At 38.2% G+C, this 19,729-nt stretch overlaps 1 protein-coding gene across 1 annotated transcript in view; it reads right to left on the bottom strand.

Moving 5' to 3' along the window:
* The window catches only part of NEXMIF (neurite extension and migration factor), a 209,152-nt gene that overhangs the window by 9,650 nt on the left and 179,773 nt on the right, over positions 1-19,729 (bottom strand). The window contains exon 2 of the mRNA XM_070365965.1: positions 461-586. Within this exon, the coding sequence (XP_070222066.1) occupies positions 461-539 (79 nt within the window). The 5' untranslated portion in view covers positions 540-586. The remainder of the gene's footprint in view (positions 1-460; positions 587-19,729) is intronic.

Here is a 19,729-nt window from a genome sequence, read left to right as displayed (position 1 = left end):
CAACACTCTCCTCAGAAATGAGGGGAAAATGGATTGCTTGATCAACTGGAAAGTCAAAGCTTTCAGGGTGGGAAAATGCTCAGATGGTATATATTCATGATTTTTAAATTCTCTAAGGCATATTCCTATCCTTCAGACTTACCTCTGTTTTGGAAGCTTCTACGGAATCTAGACATTTCAAACTTCACATCAAAGCAGATTTCTAATTCACTACAAATTTAGGGGAACCTAAGTATTCATTTGATAGAGATGATTTCAGAGAGCAAAGGGGTTGGATTAGATACCTCCTTGAGACGCTTCTAGTCTAGTTACAGATTTGGTGGGATAAAGTTTAGGATTAACACCTATCTCAGAGGTATCCTAGACTTAACTTGCCCCTGCTCTGTGGATACTGAAAATCTATAGCAATAACAAAGTACTATTGGGAGAGCTAATGCATACTATAATTAAATTCCCTTACCATTTTCCTTGACCCCATTAATCATAGTGTTTTCTCCGTTGGTTGAGGCAACAATAGCCTTATCTTGTTGGTTATCCATGAATGGGACCTCTTATTGTTTCATTCCAAGTCCAAATGCTGTCCAACCTGCACATTTCAAATACATAATAATATCAGTCACTAAATTTTTTCTCTGTTTTAAGGTTATTTCAGCTAGAGAGGTCTTAAAAGCTTTACTGGAATTTACCTGTTTCCAGACTGGCTTCATAGGCACTATTGTTTTGTTTCATAGCTTATACATACCATATAAGTCAGTTTGGAAATTCACACTTCATTCATACATTCTAGACCCTTCTATCCCCTCTTGGCTACCATACTATTAAAACAGAAGTCTGAGGAAGCAGGCAAACTTACATCTTCTTTCAGATAGTAACACATTTAACCACTTCCAACCCCTAGCCAAAACAAGGCTACAAAAATGTTTCCACAGATTACTGACCTATACTTATATCCCCTTTCAAGTAATGAAATAAAGAACAGCTGCTTCAGACAAATATTACTAGCAAAAATTAATGTATCATGAAATATATACAGGAGCAATGCACTTAATTATCAAGAATTATCTAATCTTGTCAGATACAACAAGAATACTGGAACAAGTATACTCCAACAAGAATCATGGAACATATAAGTGCCACTGTAACTTTACTCTGGGATGCTGTTCTCCTGAGAACATAAATTTCTCCTCAGAAAAAATCTGACCAAGCACCCAGGATTCATTGCTCTGAATTAAATGCAAAAAAAAGTGTTGAGAATAGAGATAATATGCTTTGGCAAAAGAAGAGGTGGAGACTGGTATGGGAGTTTGATAAGTTGGGAAGGGGAGAGGAAGGGAGCACTAGGTGCTAGGCTGGATACAGTTACAGAAGTTCTCTCATTTTGTACTTATAATCACCTTGTAATTTTGGCTCTACTAGGTTCTTATTTGTTTTCTTTTTCTGGGCCATGCCACACAGCTTCTGGGATCTCAGTTTCCCCACTAGGGATTGAATCTGGACCATGGCAGTGAAAGCACTGAATCCTAAGCTCTAGACCACCAGGGAGGTCCCTTATTCCCTTAATTTTTTTCAAAAGGGCAAACTGAGTATCATAGATACTGGCTTAGATACTAATAGAGATACTATCATAGATATTAACAATGATTATCAATTATTTGGGCCTTTTTTCCCCCTACAGAATCAGAAGGCTAAACCCCGAGCAGAAAATCCTTTAGTCCGTTCCTATGACTTTTTAGATCTCAGCTCTAAATGACACAACTTAAGGCCATGTATTTTCGCACATTTTAATTTATACCTTGGCTGTTTATAAAAAAAGATTTGGGAGAAGGATTATAATTTTTTATGCCTGCAATACAAACATCTCTGCACTTGTTTAACTCTTCCCTGTTGATCAGCATTTTAGGATAACAAATTTTATGGGGTGATTAAAATCTATTTTGAGCTGAAATTGATTAGCACGTTTGGAATAATGTACAAGCTGCTTTGCTGATCATGGTAAATCATGCAGTGTAATGGCACTGATATAACATTAGCATGGAGACAGGTATTTTGAAGCAAGAAAATGATCAGTTAAAGTGGAAAAGCAACCTCTCCTACTTGACCTTCCCTCAGTTGGGTCTGAAGAAGGCTCACAGATCTTGTCCTAGTAGATTGCTATGCTCTTCCCCAAAGGCCTTTAGGGCTCAGGTCTCAGAGTCTAGATGACCCATGCCTATGATTGTGTTGGGAGCTGTCCTTGGCCTTTCCCAACTGGGAAAAAATAAGGCAAGAAAGTAATTCATGTTTCTGCCTATGGATCTGGGACAATATAGCCTTTCGGATGAGTAGTGCTAATCTCTGGGATACCAGTTTAAATTAATTCAACAAATTTACTATGTACTACCTATGGTCATGGTGGTGTACCAGAAACTGCAGTGGAAAAGGTAGTTTACTGAGACCAGATCCTTGCTCTCAAGGTGCTCAGAATTTATTGGAGAAAACAAGTCATAGACAAATACTAATAAATATATTTTATTCACTGAAATAGAGGGAAAAAGTTTCTATAGGAGTTCAAAATAGAGAGAAATTATTCCACTTCTAGAAAGGAGGTAAACCAGTGAAGGATTCACTAATAGCAGCATTTGATTTGGACCTTGAAGGATGCTGTTCCACGGAGTAGGAATGGGGAATAATAGAGGAGAGAAAGGCATTCTAGGCTTCAGGAACTTCATGAGTTGCCATGAGTCTCTCCCTACTCCAGTCAGCCTAAACAACTGCAACAGAATCATAGGCCTGACACTTTCCTTGCATATAACACCCTTTTCCTTATTTTTTCCATTGTTCTTTTTTTAAAAATTAATGTATTTTAAATGAAACAAAGATGAATATTTTTATAATAAAAGGTACAATTCACCAAGAAGATAGACATCATAAATCATTAACAGCAAAGAAACCTTAACAACAAAGAAAGATACAAAAGCAAAAATCAGAAGAAAAAAAAGTGAAAAGAAAAAAACATATAATCATAGTGAGACATATTAACATTGCTCAGAGACTATTTTACCAAGTGCAGAAAAAACAAGAATAGAAGCATCTTGAATGATGTCATTAATAATCTAAATATACTAGATTTACATTTAATTAATTTATATTAATCATATACTACACAAATATATTCAAAATTTTGTTATTTCATAAGTTGTTATTAGATGTCCATAGGACATTTAGAAAAACTGGTAAAAAGATAAACATGACTAAATTTCAAAAAATATAATTCTTTTTTATGTGTGATTCAGTTTTATATATAAGCACATATATTATTTTTGAAATTATTTTCTGTTATAGGTTATTATAAGACATTGACTATGGTTCCCTGTGCTATATAGTAAACCTCTGTTGCTTGTTGCATATCTATTTTTAAAAAATTAGGAGATTCCTTAAAAAACTGGAAATAGAACTGCCTTATGATCCAGCAATCCCACTGCTGGGCATACACACTGAGGAAACCAGAAGGGAAAGAGACACGTGTACCCCAATGTTCATCGCAGCACTGTTTATAATAGCCAAGACATGGAAGCAACCTAGATGCCCATCAGCAGATGAATGGATAAGAAAGCTATGGTACATATACACGATGGAGTATTACTCAGCCATTAAAAAGAATACATTTGAATCAGTTCTAATGAGGTGGATGAAACTGGAGCCTATTATACAGAGTGAAGTAAGCCAGAAGGAAAAACATAAATACAGTATACTAACGCATATATATGGAATTTAGAAAGATGGTAACAATAACCCGATGTATGCGAGACAGCAAAAAGAGACACTGATGTATAGAACAGTCTTATGGACTCTGTGGGAGAGGGAGAGGGTGGGAAGATTCGGGAGAATGGCAATGAAACATGTAAAATATCATGTAGGAAACGAGATGCCAGTCCAGGTTCAATGCACGATGCTGGATGCTTGGGGCTGGTGCACTGGGACGGCCCTGAGGGATGGTATGGGGAGGGAGGAGGGAGGAGGGTTTGGGATGGGGAACACATGTATACCTGTGGCGGATTCATTTTGATATTTGGCAAAACTAATACAATTATGTAAAGTTTAAAAATAAAATAAAATTAAAAAAAATAATAAAATAAATAAATAAAAAAGAAAGTTAAAAAAAAATTAGAAATATAGCATTCTATTTATACTAAGTCAAATAAGTGGAATCAAAATGTCATAATTTTTTAGGCAAAAATTCATAAGTTTACATATATATTCATAAGTTATACATATATATATATGTATACAAAAGCCTTTCTACTATGATTGATAAAGGCTTGAGAAAGCACATCAAAGAAAAAAAGAAGAGATGGAGAAATTGGAAAACATAAACTAAATGAAATGGGAGCACTGACTATGAAATATAAAAATGAAACAAACTAGATAAAGGTAAAAGATCCTCATATACTCCAGTTGTTTTTAAACATGGCTGCTCCATAGAAACATATCTGGAGCTCTGGTAAAAAAAAAAATACCTGGGCATTTGTATTTTTCAAAAAATTCCAAGATAATTCTGATATGCATCTGGATTTTAAACAGTGATTACAGATGTTTCTATTAAGTGTTTGTTTTGGTGATATAGAATTCTATAATTTTTCTGTTGATCAATCATGATACAATGGTATTAAGTGAGTAATACTTACATAATCACAATAGTAAAAGATATTTATCAGTTTTCACAATCAATAGTCAGACAAAAAATAAAAGATGATTACAATTACAAGCCATAATGGGAACATGATTAACCTAACAATATAAAATAATTACACACAATTTGGGGGGTCAAGCAGAGTAATGTAGTAAGTGGAAGTGCGTACATGCACATGTTTTCATCTGCTCAGTCAATCTATGTCTTTTGGTTGGTGCATTTAATACATTTACAGTTAAGGTAATAATCGATATGTATGATCCTATTCCCCTGGAGAAGGGAATGGCAACCCACTCCAGTATTCTTGCCTGGAGAATTCCACGGACAGAGGAGCTGGGCAGGCTAAAGTCCATTGGGGTAGCAAAGACTCAGATATGACTGAGTGACTAACACTTTCACTTTCACTTTCATGATCCTATTAACATTGTTTTGGGTTTATTTTCTGTAGGTAGGGCTTTTCCTTCTCGTGTTTTCTGCCTAGAGAAGTTCCTTTAGCACTTGTTGTAAAGCTGGTTGGGTAGTGCTGAATTCTCTTAACTTTTGCTTGTCTGGAAAGCTTTTTATTTCTCCATCAAATCTGAAGGAGAGTCTTCCTGGGTAGAATATTCTTGGTTGTAGGTTCTTCCCTTTCATTACTTTAAATATATCATGCCATCCCCTCCTGGATTGTAGAGTTTCTGTTGAGAAATCAACTGATAGCCTGATGGGAGTTCCCTTGTATATTGTCATTTTCCCCTTGTTGCTTTTAATACTTTATCTCTGTCTTTAATTTTTGTCAATTTGATTGTGTCTTTGTGTGTTCCTCCTTGGGTTTATCCTGCCTGGGACTATCTGTGCTTCCTGGACTTGGTTGGTTATTTCCTTTCCCATGTTAGGGAAGTTTCAGCTATGACCTCTTCAAGTATTTTCTCAGGTCCTTTCTCTCTCTCTTCTCCTTCTGGGTCCCAAATAATGTGAATGTTGGTGTGTTTAATGTTGTCCCAGAGGTCTCTTAGGCTCTCTTCATTTCTTTTCATACTTTTTTCTATGTTCTGTTCTGTGGCAGTTATTTCCAACATTTCTGTCCTCCAGGTCATTTATCCGTACTTCTGCTTCAGTTATTCTGCTATGGATTCCTTCTAGTGTATTATTCATTTATTTGTTTGTTATTTAGTTCTTCTAGGTCTTTGGTAAACATTTCTTGTATCTTCTCAATCTTTGCCTCCATTCTTTTTCTGAGATCCTGAATCATCTTCACTATCATTATCTTGAATTCTTTTTCTGGAAGGTTGCCTATCTCCACTTCTTTAGTTGTTTTTCTGGGGTTTATCTTGTCCCTTCCTCTGGGACATAATTTTCTGCTTTTTCATGCAGATTAACGTTCTGTAATGTGCCTTTGTTTTAGTCGCTGCTGGATTTTGGTTCTTCTTGCTTCTTCTGCCTGCCCTCTGATGGAGGAGGCTAAAATGCTTGTGTAAGCTTCTTGATGGGAGGGACTACTGGTGGGAAAAACTGGGTCTTGCTCTGGTGGGTAGGGCCCTGCTCAGTTCAGTTCAGTTCAGTCACTCAGTCATGTCCAACTCTTTGTAACCCCATGGACTGCAGCATGCCAGGCTCCTCTGTTCATCACCAACTCCTGGAGCTTACTCAAACTCATGTCCATCAAATCGGTGATGCCTTTCAACCACCTCATCCTCTGTTGTCCCCTTCTCCTCCTGCCTTCAATCTTTCCCAGCAACAGGGTCTTTTCCAATGAGTCAGTTCTTCGCATCAGATGGCCAAAGTGCTGGAGTTTCAGCTTCAGCATCAGTCCCTCCAATGAACACCCAGGACTGATCTCCTTTAGGATGGGCTGGTTGGATCTCCTTGCAGTCCAAGGGACTCTCAAGAGTCTTCTCCAATACCACAGTTCAAAATCATTAATATTTTGGTGCTCAGCTTTCTTTATAGTCCAACTCTCACATCCATACATTACTACTGGAAAAACCATAGTTTTGAATAGATGGACTTTTGTTGGCAAAGTAATGTCTCTGCTTTTTAATATGCTATCTAGGTTGGTCATAGCTTTTTTCCAAGGAGCAAGCGTCTTTTAATTTCATGACTGCAGTCACCATATGCAGTGATTTTGGAACCCCCAAAATAAAGTTTGTCACTGTTTCCATCATTTCCCCATTTATTTGTCATGAAGTGATGGGACTGGATGCCATGATCTTAATTTTCTGAATGGTGAGTTTTAAGCCGACATTTTCACTCTCCTCTTTCACTTTCATCAAGAGGCTCTTCAGTTCTTCTTCACTTTCTGCCATAAGGGTGATGTCACCTGCATATTTGAGATTATTGATATTTCTCCCAGAAATCTTGATGCCAGCTTGTGCTTCATCCAGCCTGACATTTTGTATGATGTCCTCTGCATATAAGTTAAATAAGCAGGGTGACATTATACAGCATTGACCTACTCCTTTCCCGATTTGGAACGAGTATGTTGTTCCATGTACAGTTCTAGTTGCTTCTTTACCTGCATACAGCTTTCCCAGGAGGCAGGTCAGGTGGTCTGGTATTCCCATCTTTTTAAGAATTTTCCATAGTTTGTTGTGATCCACACAATCAAAGGCTTTGGCATAGTCAGTAAAGCAGAAATAGATGTTTTTCTGGAATTCTAGTGCTTTTTTGATGATCCAGTGTATGTTGGCAATTTTATCTCTGGTTCCTCTGCCTTTTATAAATCCAGCTTGAACATCTGGAAGTTCACAGTTCACATACTGTTGAAGTCTGTCTTGGAGAATTTGGAGCATTACTTTACTAGCGTGTGAGATGAGTGCAATTGTGTGGTAGTTTGAGCATTCTTTGGCATTGCCTTTCTTTGGGATTGGAATGAAAATGGACTTTTTTCAGTCCTGTGGCCACTGCTGAGTTTTCCAAATTTGCTGGCATATTGAGTGCAGCACTTTGACAGCATCATCTTTTAGGATTTGAAATAGCTCAACTGGAATTCCATCACCTCCACTAGCTTTGTTCGTAGTGATGTTTCCTAAGGCCCACTTGACTTCACATTCCAGGATGTCTGGCTCTAGTTGAGTGATTACACCATCATTGTTATCTGGATCTTTAAGATCTTTTTTGTATAGTTCTTCTGTGTATTATTGCCACTTCTTCTTAATATCTTGTGCTTTTGTTAGGTCTGTACCATTTCTGTCCTTAATTGTGGCCATCTTTGCATGAAATGTTCTCTTGGTATCTCTAATTTTCTTGAAGAGATCTCTAGTCTTTCCCATTCTGTTGTTTTCCTCTGTTTCTTTGCATTGATTGCTGAGGAAGGCTTATTATCTCCCCTTTCTATTCTTTGGAACTCTGCATTCAAATGGGCATATCTTTCCTTTTCTCCTTTGCCTTTAGCTTCTCTTCTTTTCACAGCTATTTGTAAGGCCTCCTCAGACAGCCATTTTGCCTTTTGGCATTTCTTTTTCTTGGGGATGGTCTTGATCACTGCCTCCTGTACAATGTCATGAACCTCTGTCCATAGTTCTTTAGGCACACTGTCTATCAGATCTAATCCCTTGAATCTGTTTGTCACTTCCACTGTATAATTGTAAGGGATTTGATTTAAGTCATACCTGAATGGTCATGTGGTTTTCCCTACTTTCTTCAATTTCAGTCTGAATTTGGCAATAAGGAATTGATGATCTGAGTCACAGTCAGTTCCCAGTCTTGTTTTTGCTGACTGTATAGAGCTTCTCCATCTTTGGCTGCAAAGAATATAATCAATCTGATTTTGGTATTGACCATCTGGTGATGTACATGTGTAGAGTCTTCTCTTGTGTTGTCTTCTCTTGTCTATGTGCTCTATGGTTGGGTCAGTGGTGACCTCCAAGAAGGTTTACCCCAAAGGGGATCTTTCCAGACAGTTACTGCGAGTCCTGCCCAATCCCTGTGGTGAGCCCCTGCCAACCCATGCCTCCACAGGAGACCCTCTAACACTAGCAGGTAGTTCTGGTTTGGTTTCAGTGGATTCACTGTTCTTTTCCTCTGAGTCTTGGTGTGTGCAAGGATTTATTTGTGCCCTCCAAGACTGGAGTCTCTGTTTCCCCCTGTCCTGTGGAAGTCTTATAATCAAATTCCCCTGGCCTTCAAGGTCAGATTCTCTGGGGATTCCCAGTCCATTTGTTGGGTCTCCAGGGTGGGGAGCCTGATGTAGGGCTCTGAACCTTCACAACAGTGGGAGAACTTTTTTGGTATTATTGTTCTCCAGTTTGTGGATGACCCACCCAGTGGGTATGGGATTTGATTTTATTGTAATTGTGCCCCTCCTACCTTCTTTCTGCAGCTTCGTCTTTGTCTTTGGATGTGGCGTATCTTTTTTTTCTTTTTTTTTTGGTAGGTTCAAGCAGTCTCCTGCTGGTGGTTGTTCAACAGCTAGTTGTGATTTTGGTGCTCTTGCAGGAGGAGATGAGTGCACATCCTTTTACTCCACCATCTTGAACTGGAAGCCTCTTTTTAAATTATTAATTAATGTATTTTAATTGGAAGATAATTACTTTAAAAGATTGTGATGGTTTTTTTTTTTTTGCCATACATCAACATTAATTGGCCATAGGTATACATGTATACCCGCGCCCTGAAGCCCCCTCCCACCCCCCTCCCCACCCTATCCCTCTAGGTTTTCCCAGAGTACCAATGCCCTGCTTCATGCCCCGAACTTGCACTGGTCATCTATTTCACATATGGTACTGTACATGTTTCAAAGCTCTTCTTTAAAATCATTCCACCCTTGTCTTCTCCCACTGATTCCAAAAGTCTGTTATTTATATCTGTGTTTCCCTTGCTGCCTGCATGTAGGATCACTGGCACCAGATTTCTAAATTTCATATATACATGTTAATATATATTTGTCTTTCTCTTTCTGACTTACTTCACTCTGTATAATAGGTTCCATCTCATTAGAACTGACTCAAACTCATTTCTTTTTATAGCTGAGCAATATTCCATTGTGTATATGTACCACAACTTCCTTATCCATTCATCTGACGATGTACATCTAAGTTGCTTCCATATCCTCAGTTCAGTTCAGTTCAGTTCAGTCGCTCAGTAGTGTCTGACTCTTTGCAACCCCATGAACTCCAGCATGCCAGGCCTTCCTGACCATCATAAACTTCCAGAGTCCACCCAAACCCATGTCCATTGTGTCGGTTATGCCATCCAACCATCTCATCCTCTGTCGTCCCCTTCTCCTCCTGCCCTCAATCTTTCCCAGCATCAGGGTCTTTTCAAATGAATTAGCTCTCCTCATCAGGTGGCCAAAATATTGGAGTTTCAGCTTCAGCATCAGTCCCTCCAATGAACACCCAGGACTGATCTCCTTTAGGATGGACTGGCTGGATCTCCTTGCAGTCCAAGGGACTCTCAAGAGTCTTCTCAACACCACAGTTCAAAAGCATCAATTCTTCGGTGCTCAGCTTTCTTTATAGTCCAACTCTCACATCCATACATGACTACTGGAAAAACCATAGCCTTGACTAGACGGACCTTTGTTGGCAAAGTAATGTCTCTGCTTTTTAATATGCTATCTACGTTGGTCATAACTTTCCTTCCAAGGAGTAAGCGTCTTTTAATTTTATGGCTGCAATCACCATCTGCAGTTATTTTGGAGCCCCCCAAAATAAAGTCAGCCACTGTTTCCCCATCTATTTGCCATGAAGAGATGGGACCAGATGCTATGATCTTAGTTTTCTGAATGTTGAGCTTTAAGGCAACTTTTTCACTCTCTTCTTTCACTTTCATCAAGAGGCTCTTTAGTGCTTCCTCACCTTCTGCCATGAGGGTGGTGTCATCTGCATATCTGAGGTTATTGATATTTCTCCCGGCAATCTTGATTCCAGCTTGTGCTTCTTCCAGCCCAGCGTTTCTCATGATGTACTCTGCATATAAGTTAAATAAGCAGGGTGACAATGTACAGCCTTGACGTACTCTTTTTCCTATTTGGAACCAGTCCATTGTTCCATGTCCAGTTCTAACTGTTGCTTCCTGACCTGCATACAGGTTTCTCAAGAGGCTGGTCAGGTGGTCTGGTATTCCCGTTTCTTTCAGAATTGTCCATAGTTTATTGTGATCTACACAGCCAAAGGTTTTGGCATAGTCAATAAAGCAGAAATAGATGTTTTTCTGGAACTCTCTTGCTTTTTCCATGATCCAGCAGATGTTGGCAATTTGATCTCTGGTTCCTCTGCCTTTTCTAAAACCAGCTTGAACATTTGGAAGTTCATGTTTCACGTTTTGCTGAAGCCAGGCTTGGAGAATTTTGAGCATTCCTTTACTAGCGTGTGAGATGAGTGCAATTGTGTGGTAGTTTGAGCATTCTTTGGCATTGCCTTTCTTTGGCATTGGAATGAAAACGGACCTTTTCCAGTCCTGTGGCCACTGCTGAGTTTTCCAAATTTGCTGACATATTGAGTGCAGCACTTTCACAGCATCATCTTTTAGGATTTGAAATAGCTCAGCTGGAATTCCATCACCTCCACTAGCTTTGTTTGAAGCTTTGATGCTTCCTAAGGCCCACCTGACTTCACATTCCAGGATGTCCGGCTCTAGGTGATGTGAGTGATCACACTTTCGTTATTATCTGGGTCATGAAGATCTTTTTTGTACAGTTCTTCTGTGTATTCCTGCCACCTCTTCATAATATCTTCTGCTTCTGTTAGGTCCATACCATTTCTGTCCTTTATTGAGCCCATCTTTGCATGAAATGTTCCCTTGGTATCTCTAATTTTCTTGAAGAGATCTCTAGTCTTTCCCATTCTATTGTTTTCCTCTATTTCTTTGCATTGATCACTGAGGAAGGCTTTCTTATCTCTCCTTGCTATTCTTTGGAACTCTGCATTCAGATGCTTATATCTTTCCTTTTCTCCTTTGCTTTTCGACTCTCTTCTTTTCACAGCTATTTGTAAGGCCTCCTCAGACAGCCATTTTGCTTTTTTGCATTTCTTTTTCTTGGGGATGGTCTTGCTCCCTGTCTCCTGTACAATGTTACAAAACTCCATCCATAGTTCATCAGGCACTCTGTCTGTCGGATCTAGTCCCTTAAATCTATTTGTCACTTCCACTGTATAATCATAAGGGATTTGATTTAGGTCATACATGAATGGTCTAGTGGTTTCCCCCACTTTCTTCAATTTAAGTCTGAATTTGGCTTCCATGTCCTAGCTAACGTACATAGTGCCACAATGAACATTGGGGTACATGTGTCTCTTTCAATTCTGATTTCTTCAGCATATAGTCCCAGCAATGGGACTGCTGGGTCATATGGCAGGTCTATTCCCAGTTTTTTAAAGTAATATCCACACTGTTCTCCATAATGGTGTACCAGTTTGCATTTCCACCAACAGTGTAAGAAGGTCCCCTTTTCTCCACACCCTCTCCAGCGTCTATTGTTTGCAGATTTTTTGATGATGGCCATTCTGACCATTGAGAATACCCTTTTCAATCAGTACTCACTTTCATTCTCTTCACCTCTACCATATACTCCAAAATATTTTTACTTATATTCTAGACCACTTTTTGCTTCCAGGTATCTTGCTTGATATTCTCTGTGCCTGGAACATCTCTCCCTATTCTTTCTCCTTCCTCTATTCTTCCCCTCCTCCCTTTCCAGCTTTTGTTTCATTTCCCTCTCCTATTCCCCACTCAAAATTTCCTGACACTTTCCTTGATTCTCCATACCACAAACAAAATTAATTTTTTCCCTTCTCTCTGTTCCCAAAGAACTTTGCTCTTCTCCGTGTTTATCATCTTTTATAAACATTACTTCTTTATATCTGATACCCTCAAAAGACTATGCACCCTTCATCTCCATAGGGCTTAGCTCAAATAGTGTTTAGAATATGGTATATACTCTGTCAAAGTTGACTAGAAGATGATGTTGAATGATAGAAAATGATGGGGGAGAATTTGGGGAATAGTAGTGTTTTTTTTTTTTTAAACATCAGGTACATATAAGGAGCTATGGTTGAAAAGATGAGGACTATACTGTGGAGGCCAAAAATCTTAAAGAAAACACTGAAGGGTTTTGAGCAGAGAAATACTATTATTAGAACATTAGGACCAGTGAGAGAGGGAGAATCAGAGGTAAGAAAATATGTTCAGGAGACAATGTTCAAGGGTGAGCGGTCAAGAAGATTAGAATTAGGGCAGAGGAAATAAAAATGGAAAGATTTTAGATTTGAGTAAATTGCAGAGGTATGCTGTAGAGTTTGGAAAATGATTTAGATGTGGCAGGTGAGGGAGCAGGAGTTGGCATATGGAGAGTAGAGAGGTCAAAGAATTAATTTATTGTTGTTTAGTCACTAAGTTTGGAGAAGGAAATGGCAACCCACTCCAGTGTTCTTGCCTGGAGAATCCCAGGGATGGTGGAGCCTGATGGGTTGCCATCTCTGGGGTCGCGCAGAGACGGACATGACTGAAGCAACTTAGCAGCAGCAGCAGCAGTCACTAAGTTATGTCTGACTCTTTGCAATCTTATAGACTGTAACCTGCCAGGCTCCTCTGTTCATGGGGTTCTCTAGGCAAGAATACTGGAGTGGGTTGCCATGCCCTCCTCCAGGGGGTCTTCCTGGACCAGGGATTGAACCTGCATCTCTTGTATAGGCAGGCAGATTCTTTACCACTGAGCCACCAGGGAAGATCTCAAAGAGTTATTAATGATTGTAAAAGGAGCATTAGGGGTGGTTGGATTCCAGACCAGAGTAACCTCAGAAACACAAGTGCCAGGATGTTTATGAGAATAAAGCAAGATGAGTAATAAGCCTGATCATCAGGTCAAACATCTATAATGAAGCTGAAAAAGGTCTTAGCTGGAAAGGAGGCAACTGACCAGCAAGCTGATATGGATGGAGAAACTACGGGTTTGGTTAGGAACTGAAATGGATCAATGAAATGAGACTTGTAGTAAACAGGTCCACAGAAGTTCTCCAGGTTAGCCTAGCCAAGATCTATCTAGTCTAAATCTTCCCAGTTCAACTCCAGTCAGCTGACAGATGACAGAATCAGCATTAGTACAGAGAGTACACAGTTATCCATAATGCTACTTGACTAATTCAACTTTTTAACATCTACCAGGATTTCAAGATACTAGGTTAGATATATGGAAATGTGATGCTTTTAAGAAAACATGCTTAAATGAAGAATCATACAAGTTTTTTAAATATTAAGGATAAGAAAGACATCAAAAAAAGATTACCACAGTAAAACACTAAAAAATTCTATATACCTCAGAAGTATGGTATAATTCTATGTTGTCTTTCATGATTAATAGTCCAAAATTCAAAAGATATGCACAAAAACTCATATAAGAACTGATATCATAGGATGGATGAAATACAACCACTAACTAGCTGGGTAACAAAGCTATGCATGTTCCATCTGCTTTGATTTTTGGCAGACATAAATCTAAGACATGAGTCTTTGCTGTTAGGTTCCTGGGCAGCAACTATAGTGGCTGCATTTTGGCATAGCTCAGTGTTTAAATATTTGGATCTCCATTCCTCTTATTTTTCCCTCCCTCACTATTATCTGCACCATCCTTTCTGATATCATTGTAAAGAAATTCCCAGGAAGAACAAGTTCATAGGATCATAAATCAATGAGAAAGTATGTGAAAATGCATTGTCCATGTTAAAGCACTACACAGATGCTAGAAAACCTTATATGCAATAAGATGTGAATTAGAAGTGGACAGAAACAAGCAGAGGCATTCATAGGCTCAAGTTGGGAATGGCCAGCCTCCCCACTAGACTTATAAACTTTATTATTTTATTTTTAATTCTTAAAAAAATTTTAATGGGACTTCCCTGGTTGTTCAGTAGTTGGGGATGAACCTGCCAATTCAGGGGACACAGGCTCAATCCCTGGTCCAGGAAGATTCCACATGCTATGGGGCAGCTAAGCCCATGTGCCACAACTACTGAGCCTGCGCACCCTAGAGCCCATACTCTGCAACAAGAGAAGCTATCTCAGTGAGAAGCCCATGCACTTGGGTATCCAAGTGTAGCCCCCGCTTGCCCCAACTGGAGAAAGCCCACGTGCAGCAACAAAGACCCAGCACAGCCAAAAATAAATAAATAAATACATATTTAAAAATTTATATTGGAGTACTGTTTATTTACAGTGTGTGCTAGTTTCAGGTGTACAGCAAAGTGAATTAGTTATATACATATATACTTATATCCACTCTTTTTTAGGTTCTTTTCCCATTACAGAGTATTGAGTAGAGTTCCTTTGAGTTGAGTTCCCTGTGCTATACAGTAGGTTAGTTATCTGTTTTATATATAGTAGTATGTACATTTGAATCCCCAAATCCTAATTTATCCCTCCCCTCATTTCCGCTTTGTAAACTGTAAGGTTGTTTTCTATGTCTGTGAATCGTTTTCTGTTTTGTAAATAAGTTCAATTGTATCATTTTTAGATTCCATATATAAGCAATATCATATGATATTTATCTTTCTCTGCTTGACTTACTTCACTCAGTATGACAATCTCTAGGTCCATTCATGTTGCTGCAAAGGACATTATTTCATTCCTTTTAATGGTTGAGTAATATTCCATTGTATATATGTACCACACCTTTATCCATTCCTCTATCAATGGACATTTAGGTTGCTTCCATGTGTTGGCTATTGTAAATAGTGCTGCAGTGAACATTGGGGTGCATATATCCTTTCAGACTATGGTTTTCTCTAGATATATTCCTAGGAATGGGATTACTGGATCATATGATAACTGTATTTTTAGTTTTTAAAGAACATTCATACTGTTCTCCATAGTGGTTTTATCAATTTACATTCCCACCAACAGCGTAGGAGGGTCCCCTTCTCTCCATACCCTCTCCAGCATTTATTGTTTTTAGACTTTTTGCTGATGGCCATTCTGAGCAGTGTGAGGTGATACCTCACTGTAGTTTTGATTTGCATTTCTCTATTAGTGATGTTGAGCATCTCTTCATGTGCTTTTTGGCCATCTGTATTTCTTCTTAGGAGAAATGTCTATTTAGATCTTCTGCCCATTTTTTGACTGATTTGTTTGCTTTTTTTATATTGAGTTGCATGAGCTGTTTTTATACTTTGGAGATTAATCCCTTGTCAGGTACTTCATTTGCCAATGTTTTTTCCCACTCTGTGGGTCATCTGTTCATTTTGTTTATTGTTTCCTTTGCTCTCCAGAAGCTTGTAAGTTTGATTAGGTCCCATTTGTTTACTTTGGTTTTATTTTCATTACTCTAGGAAGTGGATCAAAAAGATATATTGCTGTATTTATGTCAGAGTGTTTTGCCCACATTTTTGTCTAAGAATTTTATAGTATCCAGCCTTACATTGAGCTTTTTAATTCATTTTGAGTTGATTTTTGTGTATGATTTTAGACAGTGATCTAATTTCATTCTTTTACATGTAGCTCTCCAGTTTTTACAGTACCACTTATTGACGATATTGTCTCTTCTCCATTGTATATTTTTGCCTCCTTTGTCATAGATTAGGTGACCATAGGTGCATGGCTGTATCTCCAGACTTTTTATCCTGTTCCATTGATATATATTTCTCTTTTTGTGCCAGTACCATACTGTTTTGATTACTGTAACTTTGTAGTACAGTCTGAAGTCAGGGAGCCTTATTCCTCCAGCTCTGTTTTTCTTTCTCAAGATTGCTTGGACTATTTGAGGTCCCTTTTGTTTCCATACTAATTGTAAAACTTTTTGTTCTAGTTCTGAGAAAATGCCCTTGGTTATTTGACAGGGATTTCATTGAATCTGTATATTGCTTTGGGTAGTATAGTCATTTTCACAATATCGACTCTCCCAATCCAAGAACATGGTATGTCTGTCCATCTGTTTGTGTCATCTTTTATTCCTTTCATCAGTTATCTTATAGTTTTCTGAATATAGGTCTTTTGCCTCCTTAGGTAGATTTAGTCCCAGGTATTTTATTCTTTTTGATGCAGTGGTAAATGTGATTTTTTTCCCCTTGATTTCTCTTTCTGATTTTTCATTGTTAGTGTATAGGAATACAAGAGATTTCTGTGTGTTTATTTTGTATGCTGCAACTTTACTTAATTCATTCAAGAGTTTTAGTAGTTTTCTAATAGCATCTTTAGGATTTTCTGTGTATAGTATCATATCATCTGCAAACAATGACAGTTTTACTTCTTTTCCCTTTGGGATTCCTCTTATTTATTTTTCTTCTCTGATTGCCACGGTGAGGATTTCCAAAATTACATTGAATGATAGTGGCAAGAGTGGACATCTTTGATTTGTTCCTGATCTTAGAGAAAATGCTCCAGTTTTTCACCATTAAGAATGATGTTTACTGTGGGTTTGTGGTATATGGCTCTTATTACGTTGAGGTAGGTTCCCTCTATGCCCACTTACTGAAGAGTTCTTTAAAAAATCATAAATTGACATTTTCTGCATCTATTGAGATGATCATATGGTTTTTATTCTTCAATATGTTGATGTGGTATACCATACTGATTGATTTGTAGATGTGGAAAAAATCTTGCATTCCTGGGATAACTCCAACTTGATCATGGTGTATGATCCTTTTAATGTGTTTTTGGGTTCAGTCTTCTTATATTTTGTTGAGTATTCTGTGTATATGTTCATCAGTGATACTGGCCTGCAATTCTCTTTTTCTGTGTGATATCTTTGTTTTTGGTATCAGGGTGATGTTGGCCTCATAGAATGAGTTTAGGAGTGTTCCTTCCTCTGCAATTTTTTCAAGAGTTTCAGAAGGGTAGGTGTTAACTCCTCTAAATGTTTGATAGAATTTGCCTGTGAAGCCATCTAATCCTGGACTTTTGTTCATTGAAATATTTTAATCAGTTTCAATTTCAATACTTATGATTGTGAAAGTGAAAGTCCCTCAGTTGTCTCCAACTCTTTATGACCCCATGGACTATATACAGTCCATGGAATTCTCCAGGCCAGAATACTGAAGTGGGTAGATGTTCCCTTCTCCAAGGGATCTTCCCAACTCAGGGATTGAACCCAGGTCTCCTGCATTGCAGGCGGAGTTTTTACCAGCTGATCCAGGGAAGCCAAAGAATACTGGAGTGGGTAGCCTATCCCTTCTCCAGCAGATCTTCCCAACCCAGGAATTGAACTGGGGTCTCCTGCATTATAGGTGGATTCTTTACCAGCTGAGCTACCAGGGAAGCCCCGAAACTTGTGATTGGTCTGTTCGTATTTTCTATTTCTTCCTGGTTCAGTCTTGGAAGGTTGTACCTTTCAAAGAATTTGTCCATTTCTTCTAGTTTGTCCATTTTATTGGCATATAGTTGCTTGTAGTATTCTTTTATGATACTTTGTATTTCTGTGGTGTCTGTTGTAACTGTTTTTTTCATTTATAATTTTATTGATTTAAGTTTTCTACCTTTTGTCTTAATGTGTCTAAGTTTTATTAATTTTGTTTATCTTCACAAAAAAACAGCTTTTAGTTTCATTGATCTTTGCTATTGTTTTCTTCATCTCAATTTTATTTATTTCTGCTCTAATCTTTATGATTTCTTTCCTTCTACTAGCTTTGTTTGTTCTTCTTTCTCCAGTTGTTTTAGGTGTAAGGTTATGTTGTTTATTAAAGGTTTTTTTTGTTTTGTGATGTAAGGCTGTTTTGTTATAAACTTCCCTCTTAGAATTGCTTTTGCTGCATCTCTTAGGCTTTGGACCATTGTGCTTTCATTGTTATTTGTCTCTAGGTACTTTTTTAATGTCCTCTTTGATTTCTTCAATGATCCATTGGGTATTCATTAACATATTGTTTAGCCTCTACATGTTTGTGGTAGTTTTTTTTTTTTTTTTACAGTTTTTTTCCCCTGTAATTTACTTCTACTCTCACAGTATTTTGGTTGGAAAAGATGCTTGATATGATTTTTATTTTCTTAAACTTACTGAGGTTTGTTTTGTGGCCCAAGATGTGATCTATCCTGGAGAATTTTCCATGTGCATGTGAGAAAAAAATATATTCTGCTTCTTTAAGATGGAATGCCCTATAGATATCAGTTATGTCCATCCAGTTTAATGTGTCATTTAAGTCTGTGTTTCTTTATTGATTTTCTGTCTGGATGACCTGTCCATTGATGAAGGTAGGGTGTTAAAGTCCCCTACTGTTATTGTGTTACTGTTGATTTCCCCTTTTATGGCTGTTAGTATGTGCCTTATATGTTGGGGTGTCCTATGTTTGGTGCATATATGTTCACAATTGCTATATCTTCTTCTTGGGTTGATGCCTTGATCATTATGTAGTGTACTTCCTTGCTTCCTGTAACAGTCTTTAATGTCTGTTTTGTTTGATATGAATATTGCTACTCCAGTTTTCTTTTGATTTCCATTTTCATGGGATATCTTTTTCTATTCCCTTACTTTCAGCCTGTATGTGTCCCTAGGTCTGGTGTTGGTCTCTTGTAGACAGTATATACCTGTGTCTTAGTTTTGGATCCATTCAGCCAGTCTACATCTTTTGATTGGAACATTTAACCCATTTACATGTCAGGTAATTATCAATATGTATGCTTCTATGGAATTCCAGTTGAGCTATTTCAAATCCTGAAAGATGATGCTTTGAAAGTGCTGCACTCAATATGCCAGCAAATTTAGAAAACTCAGCAGTGGCCACAGGACTGGAAAAGGTCAGTTTGCATTCCAATGCCAAAGAAAGGCAATGCCAAAGAATGCTCAAACTACCGCACAGTTGCACTCATCTCACACGCTAGTAAAGTAATGCTCAAAATTCTCCAAGCCAGGCTTCAGCAATACATGAACCATGAACTTCCAGATGTTCAAGCTGGTTTTAGAAAAGGCAGAGGAACCAGAGATCAAATTGCCAACAACTGCTGGATCATGGAAAAAGCAAGAGAGTTCCAGAAAAACATCTATTTCTGCTTTATTGACTATGCCAAAGCCTTTGACTGTGTGGATCACAAGAAACTGTGGAAAATTCTTCAAGAGATGGGCATACCAGACCACCTGACCTGCCTCTTGAGAAACCTATATGCAGGTCAGGAGGCAACAGTTAGAACTGGACACGGAACAACAGACTGGTTCCAAATAGG

This window comes from Bos mutus, chromosome X (assembly GCF_027580195.1).
Source record: "Bos mutus isolate GX-2022 chromosome X, NWIPB_WYAK_1.1, whole genome shotgun sequence".
In the NCBI taxonomy this organism is placed as follows: Eukaryota; Metazoa; Chordata; class Mammalia; order Artiodactyla; family Bovidae; genus Bos; species Bos mutus.
Note: the sequence above shows the minus strand (reverse complement) of the source record. Positions and strands in the feature narration are given on the sequence as shown.